General features: G+C 32.8%; 1 protein-coding gene across 2 annotated transcripts in view; it reads left to right on the top strand.

Moving 5' to 3' along the window:
- The window catches only part of LOC118195903 (trypsin-1-like), a 122856-nt gene that overhangs the window by 66333 nt on the left and 48038 nt on the right, over positions 1-8485 (top strand). Inside the window, exon 1 of one of the 2 annotated variants that reach the window (XM_035367242.2) lies at positions 2218-2368. The exons of the other annotated variant lie outside the window; for it this stretch is intronic. Within the exon in view, the coding sequence (XP_035223133.2) occupies positions 2326-2368 (43 nt within the window). The 5' untranslated portion in view covers positions 2218-2325. Of the gene's footprint in view, positions 1-2217; positions 2369-8485 lie in introns of those variants that run through there. 2 annotated transcript variants of the gene reach the window in all.

Raw genomic sequence — 8485 nt, 5'->3', positions numbered from 1 at the left:
GTAGTAGATATAATTTTATTTGGTGATTTTCGCATAAGTGAACTGTATGTCTGTCTTCCTGATGAAATCTATGGACTTGTTTTTGAATAACACTTACTGAAGAAATTAATTTTCCGATTTTTATTGACGTTTCCAGAAAATCAAAATTTAGACAATGACTTTTGAAAGGGCCAATTAATCCTATAACAGAAAGACTCCATAAAAATCCTCATAATACATGCGTATAAGACACCGTCATCCTCGTGATGTATGCGTAATCCAAACTAGAAATTGAGAAGTGCTTTTGCCATGTTGGCAAAAACACGCTGTCTTCTTCACCTTGGGTAAGGTCATTCTACATGCAAAGAAAATTGATTGTCCCAGATGAAGCTAAGCAAACAGATATTTAGAAAAAATGCAAATTGCACATGAACTGAACACAGTAATTTTCAAAGATAAGGGAGTAATTTTATTTTTAGAATAACTCAGTATAAGAAAGCTTTTGTGATGCTCCAACATATAACTTACAGCTAAATGTGTGGAACTTGAGAACTGGTAAGCGAATAATTGCTTTATTTCAGTAGACAGAGAACAGAACTCAGGAAGGGTTAAATACCCTTTATTTCTCAAAACAAGAATTTAACAGTTGACTCCTTCTCGGGGTTTACAGCAAAGCCTCCACTTGGGCTTGAACTCAGGAATACTAAGAAATAAAGCTTAACTAAAAAGATTAAAAACTAAACTTAACTAAAAAGATATAGCCGAAGCTATCAAGATTCTGCAGGAGTTGGCCCCTTAAAGCTAACTAAACGGTGAAGCTATCAAGGGCCTAAAGTACGGCCGAGCGTAAAAATAGCTTTAGAGAGAGAGTAGCCTAAAAGGCGAACGCGTGCTAATCAGAATCTCTGGCTCTCTAACGAAATCAGTAGAATTTCAACTTTCTCTTCCTTCATTGCATTTAACCGCAGTTCTGAAAACACGTTCTGGCAGGAAATTGTAAGCTAAGATAGGACAGGGGCTTTAACTAAAAATAACTATTAGCAACTTAGGATAAACCTTACACTTTATAAATCAATATTTTGTTACGTAATAGTAATTCGCACAGTCTAAGTATGTTAAACTTTTTTCAGTCGTGACCCCTTTTTATTATTGAGATTTTTTTTTTTTTTTTTTTTTTTCGACCGCAGAACCCCATAATATTTACAAAAATTTTGTGAGACTTCATAAGCATTGCGCAAATTCGACACATGCGTCAGTGAAACTGTAAATTGTTTCACTTGTACTGTAATATACTATTGCAGTTTTAGGTCATTAACTTTAATTTCTAATTTTAATACATAGAACAATGTGAAAATTTTAAATAAGTAACAGACGAAATGACAGCATCACGTGCAAAGTAAGTAAAATGAGCATTTATATTATAAAAGGAATGCGTCGAAACGGTTTCGCTTTTTCTTTGTCTGTATTTTCTTATCTTTATCTATTTTCAGATACATTGTATAAAAATATTTAGTGATTGTAAAATTATTATAATAAGTTAAGGAAATATCAAAACTTCTAAACGTTTTGGCAACCACCATGGGGGTTGCGACCCACAGTTTAAGAAACTCTGGTCTAAGTTATGAAACTTTGAAATTTAATTTCTGAAGGTTCATTCTAGAGATTTTAATGTTGTGTTAAATTTTAATCTCGACCAACATGTTATGATACAAAATAGTTTTAATCTGTTCATCTCGTAATTTTTGCGCTTTGTGGATCATTTGCTTACTAATCTTTATTTTAGCGGCTTTAATATAAACTTAGTTACGGTATTATAATTATAGCTTTCTACAGTTAATGAGACATAGAGCTTAAGCTATTAAACCTATAAGTATTAACTCCATATTTAAGATAACTTCGCCTAAATTTTAAAAACTCCCCTTTTAATATTTTATAAATTTCTATAAATAGTTTCTTCGAAAGTATATATATATAACATCTTTTTAAACAAATTAAACATCATTAGAGCTGTTTAATTCCATACAGTTTTGTAACTGCATGTATCGGCTTACCTCTTGGTAACTGTTTATGTTTAAAGAATAATTTACATTCATATGAATAGGATAATTTCGAAAAACTTGAGATTCAACGGATTAGAGTGTCAAAATATCAACATTTTGAAGATAAAGACACTTTCGGATATTTTTCAGCTCTCGCCTGTTCATATTTAAGCTTTGTAATTTATATTTGGGACAATAATTCATTTCTCTCTTGAGAAAGAGAGAGTTCTGAATCTTTTCCTGTGTCGTAGTGATAAAGGTAATCTTTACGAGCGTGCTCGGCTTGCAGAAAAACATCGCAATTATTATGCACAACAAGATGTGGAAAGTTGTGGTTTTATTTTTCTCAAGTGAGTACTAATATACTCTCATATTTCAGTTCAATCTGTGTAAAAATGTACCTTCCAAGCTGTTAAATACGTCCAAACTGTTAAAACATAAAAAGTAAACCAAACTATGGAAAAGAAAATTTGTAAATAGAAAATTCTGAACAAATTATCTAACTAAAGTCTGTGATTATTATCCAAAGCAAAGATCAATATAAATATATGTATACAAAGGTAAGTGAATCTTCGGGCCATTTTGTTTTATTTCACATTTCGCATAACGTTTTTATTATATTCATTTTAATTTTGGATAATCTGAATTAATGTAGCTGTTCCTGAAATGCATTTTTGGTCTTATGTTACCTGGTGTGAGTAAACCTCCAGATCTGAACATAGTGTAGATCAGATCTGCGAATTCATCGTGGTCAGGAAAGAAAGAGTAGCGCCTGTCTTTGGTCCGGACTTCCAGTAAATTATTAGGTGACAGCACTAATGCACCGATTTCCATAGTAATTTTTACGAAGAATAACCCCGGAGACGGATCCTAATGTCTCCCACCCCTCTTTCGTTATCCTTATGTGCCTTCTCCAAGATTCGAACCCGAGTCCAATGATATGGTAATCGGCATCGCCAGACACCATATTGAGCAGAGTGGCTCACAATATACAATCATCCCTTTTGTACAATGTATTAAAGAAAGGACATCTCTTGCCTTTGATTTACATCATTTGCCCTAGCCGAGACTCGAACCCTGAACGTCTTGAATACGCGTCAAGTAAGCTTCCAATTACCCCACGAAGGCATGCTAGAAGGAGGGAGAAAATACATAAAATATCTAAAAAGAAATACCTAATACAGCAAATTACGATTTTTTTCCCTATAACGTAAATTTTTAATTACATTTGCACCCACTAAATGAAAGTGTGCTTTGCAATCTTAAATATAAGGCTCTACTTTTAAACTATCGCAGATCAGCATTATGCTAACCAGGATTAAAAATTATTAATATTGGATTTTTTTTATATTCATGTAAAATGAAGCAGCACGTTGTACTGCTTCTGTCTTATTCTCAAGATTTGGCAAAAGTAGAGTAACAACCTGTTACTTTCATTACAAACGGTCATCAAGCCGAATATATGCCAGCTCGAAACTCTGTGATTTTTATTTATGAGGCTGCCTGAATTCTCGGGTACATAAAGAGCTCATCAAACATTACTAGCAATGTTAAGAGATGTTACGCAATGGCATACATAGTAATTCCTATACAAATGCCTATATTGTTGTTCATGGAGTCTTAGATAGTCTTCAGGCATTGTTTAAAATGAAATGTGTTTGAAAACGCATTGTAACATAGACATGTAGCATGTAATATAGCATATGCTGTTACCTAAAAAAACAAAAGATATTTGTTTCCACGTCTTCAAGTGCTTAAAGCAGCAGCAAAATTATCGGAAATAGCTATACTCCGATTAGTTCGGATAAACAGATTTCCGCTATTTCTGTTTTTGAAAACTAAGGAGGTAGTAAATAGCTACTGCTTTCACTAATTCTATTGCTACTTCAGTTCTTGTGTTTCTTATGTTTTGGCTTTGGATTTTCTCTGTTTTTTACATTTTTTCCTGAGTCTTTTTAATTAATTTCATATGCTGATACATTCACTTTAAGCAGGGGGTTTCTTGCTTTTTTCCTACTAATTTATGTGTTGAGATTTTGTTTTGTTTTTGAATTTATCACTGTCCATCAGTAATATCAGTGGATAAGACCACTAAGCAGAAGTAGTTTGACCTCGGCTCAAATCCCACTGGAAGAGTTGAAGGCATGTCACAATTTTTCTATGCGTAATGTAAATAGTACAAGCCAATTTCCAGTTAGTCCTGATTTCCTTTAAAAGAATCCCCCTCAGGGGTATCCCTTTTCTTAGGCGAATAGTCCTAGCATGTTTTGCTTCAGCCAATTAACCAGACTCAATTCCATTCTAGAAAGTTTGCTTTGTTATTTATTATTTCTTGTTTACAATTAATATTTGGCATTTGCAAAGTTTTTTACTTTTAATTTTGACTTTTATTTTAGCTTTTTATTCCATGCTGTTAGATTGCCATTGACAACAGTATTACGAATTAAGTTAAAACCCCTATTAAACCATATCAAAAATTTCCAGCTTATTAAAATCCAAACTAAAAACCACTAATTTTAACTACTGCTGTTAATTCTGCTACATTTTAAAATCTTTCTAAAGCTGAAAACATTAGCAATTCAGTTTGTCCTGTTGTGTCTAATTAAGAAACTGTTTCATATCACTTAGCAAAATATTTAACTGAACATATTTTCTCCATTAAATTTTATTAACATTCCAACACTCTGAAACAGTCATTTGAATTTATCAATAAACTCAAAAATATATCTTCCTAGAATTCAGTCATGATATCTTTTAATGTTAAACCACCTTTTATTAAGGCTTTGGTTGAAGGGGTATATGACAGAAGATGCATAATAAAGTAAGTAGTCAAAACTCTCAAAAGTCCAAACGACTATCCATAAGTAAAGAGTAAATTGCTTTTGATGAAGAGGAAAACAAATCACAAAAAAAGTTTCAAAACATTTGTTCAAGAGCAAATTATTGAAGAATGCTCAAGAGAAAACTAACAAAAGAAGAAAAAAGGAAAAGAAAACAGAAAAAGTAAAGAAAAATGAAAAATCTAAATCAAGATCACTTCGTTTCTCAAAATAATTACAGGTATTGAGCTGAAGAATTAGTTTTCGAAACTCATTCAGACCACTATTTGCCGGAACTAACATGCATTGTTTTAAAACAAGTTATTTAAAATCTTTCATTACCTTACATTTTGCGTTTGGTACGCTAACGACCCTCTTGCACTTTTTGATGACAAAAAGAGGACTTAACAAATGTTCTACTTCTCATGCATTCTACTGATCCCTCCAATCAGTTCATTTGCCCCTTTCCATAAAATTATAAGTACAAACAATAAATTTAAGTTCAGCCCCAAGGCATATGAAAAACATTTTTCTCCTTCATGCTAAATCTTGTCATTTGGCTAAACAAAAACAAAGAAAAGGTTTTTTTAATTTTTTTAAGTTTTTCATGTACTTAAAATTTGTTTTTCACAATCCAGTCTTTGTCATGAACTTAATTATTTTATAACTGTTGCTACTGCGAAGCTTTTCTCCTTCTGTTGGCCTAAATCTTTTATCTTATTACCCTTGTGTAGAACATTTTCCAGTTAAAAACAATCTCGTTACCAATCTCATTTTTTCTCTTAAATAAAAAAAATTTTAAAAAAGAGACACGTTCTTTTTTTCTACAAGTTGGAACTTCCAATACATTTCCCCTCTTCTTAATAAAATTTATAATTCAGTTTCTAAAATCCTTCAACTTTTTATTCCTGACGAATGAACAAAATTCTTCTACAGTGTGATGTAACAAATACCACTAAACTAACACAGTGTTAAAATCTGGTCCACCGACGGCCGAACGATAAAAAAGCTGAGTACTGGTAAAGCAACCCGGGTTCGATTCCAGGCAGCTGGCTACGTGCATGGGCGTTTTCGGAGATTTCCCTTTATGTAATATGGATACAAATCAGTTTCACTTAAAAAGTCCTCCACGAAACCATCCCTCTCCTTAGGCAGATAACCTCGTGTGCCTTATATAATCAAACAAACCAGTGTTAAAATCTTACATTAAAAAATATAAATATTGTTTCAAAAAAGGAGAATTAGATAAATCTTTCTCACTGATAATGGTTCGGGACACAACTCATCACGTAAATTTTTCAATAAACTGTTCATCAGAATCTTAATACGTTTTATACTAATTAAATAGCCATAAGTTTTATAACTAATTAAATAATGCTGTATAATCAAATCATCGTTTATTTTTGTAAAACACATATTCTTTAGTAAACGCTGTGTTACACTAAGATAAATGCTGAAAAGGCATGCCAACGACAATAATATCTAAAATTTTATAATTATAGTTTTCACAGTTCGCATGAATCTCTTAAACAGTTATTTAAACCTGCTGCAATATAAATTATAGGTACTGCCTCTTCTACTGTTAGCTCTTATGTCCTTGATGTTACTTCCGCATATTTTAGAGATTATCAATTTTAACTCAAAACTAGTAATCTTAATTGTTACATACCGGGTGATCAAAAAGTCAGTATAAATTTGAAAACTTAATAAATCACGCAATAATGTAGATAGAGAGGTAAAAATTGACACACATACTTAGAATGACATGGGGTTTTATTAGAACCAAAAAAAAAAAAGTTCAAAAAAAGTACTCTTATCGGGCCTTTTTTCTTCGAGGAAATGCGTGATTCTGGTTTTGTAACTGCTACCGTGACGGGTGAGAGGTACGCCGATAAGTTACAGAATCGCATCGTTCCCAGCCTGGCTGATAAACACCTGTTGGAACGTACGATTTTTATGCAGGATGGCGCTCCACCCCATATTGCTAGACGCGTGAAAGATCTCTTGCGCGCGTCGTTTGGTGATGATCGTGTGCTCAGCCGCCACTTTCGTCATGCTTGGCCTCCCAGGTCCCCAGACCTCAGTCCGTGCGATTATTGGCTTTGGAGTTACCTGAAGTCGCAAGTGTATCGTGATCGACCGACATCTTTAGGGATGCTGAAAGACAACATCCGACGCTAATGCCTCACCATAACTCCGGACATGCTTTACAGTGCTGTTCACAACATTATTCCTCGACTACAGCTATTGTTGAGGAATGATGTGAACATATTCAGCATTTCCTGTAAAGAACATCATCTTTGCTTTGTCTTAATTTGTTATGCTAATTATTGCTTTCCTGATCAGATTATTGCTTTTCTAATAAAACCCCATGTTATTCTAAGTATGTGTGTCAATTTTTACCTCTCTAGCTACATTATTCCGTGATTTATTAAGTTTTCAAATTTATACTGACTTTTTGATCACCCGGTACATTAACGATCACAGTCAGCATTAGAAATGCAGTCTTCTCGGTTAACTTGCCGAATAAGTTTTCAAATAGCCTATTTCTAAACGATTCCAAAGATGATGGGTGGTAATGATTACACACTTATACATCTCATTAAGCCATTTTTCTTTATCTTTTGTCAACAGCAATGTGATTTTAGACATATGTTTTGCTTATTTATACTTCGGAAATTCTGGATTTTGTTTCGAAGTCTTAAATTTTTCCCCTCCTGAGAAATTATCTGATGATGTGAGAAAATATCATAAAAACCTAAGGATCTCTCACGTCATCCTTAACTTTAATTCATTTATAGTTTTGGGAAATTCAGGCTGCAGACATAACTTTCACAGTTTGAAGAAAACAGGACTTCATCTGTCTAGTCATGTCAAAATTCTGTTTTAGACAAATTTAATTTGGTGATTTGAGTCTAAGTCAGGTTCTCAAAGGCTGACTTTTTAGATTAAATCTATGAATTTCTTTAGCATCATAAAACAATGGTACTTTTCACAAAAATTAGAACAATTTTTTTTAATAAAAGGAGCATTACTTTGCTGTTTAATAAAACTGAATTTTAAAAAATCCTGAGCATTTTGTTTAAGCTCCTAAAAAGCACTTTTCTGTATTAAAATGTAATTTTTTATCGTTATTATTTCGTAGAATCATTAGGCTTTTTTTCACGCTGGAAACGTGAAAAATGTCGCCGGGCTTAGATCGCTGGACCTCTCGAATATGCTTCAAATTACACCACGAAGGCATGCGGAAAAGGAGGAGAAAAATACATTATACGTCGTAATTTTTAGAGCAATGTATGCGCACAGACGGAGAATGCGAAATTATAAGCAAATCTTATCCTAAACGTAAGTTCTTTACTCAGACAAAATCAGCTTTTCTGTTAGATACAAAATCAGCTGTTTCTTAATACGAAAGCAAAACTATCAAAAACCACAGCTGGAAAATCTAAGGGAAAACGTGCTAATAAATAGTAATATCAAGCTTATTAAGAAAAAGACATCAAATTAATTTGAGAATTTGCAAAATATTCTCAATTTTACCCATTTTAACTAATTAGTGTGACTAACATGCCTCCTCACGTGCACCTCGAAGCGATTTTTTCAAAATCGAATGAGATTTTTTTTTAAATTTTTTATTTATTTATTTAT

Source organism: Stegodyphus dumicola, chromosome X1, assembly GCF_044657685.1.
Source record: "Stegodyphus dumicola isolate Sdum_Otavi_A_Nest chromosome X1, ASM4465768v1".
Classification (NCBI taxonomy): domain Eukaryota; kingdom Metazoa; phylum Arthropoda; class Arachnida; order Araneae; family Eresidae; genus Stegodyphus; species Stegodyphus dumicola.
This window is presented reverse-complemented; position numbering and strand designations above follow the sequence as displayed.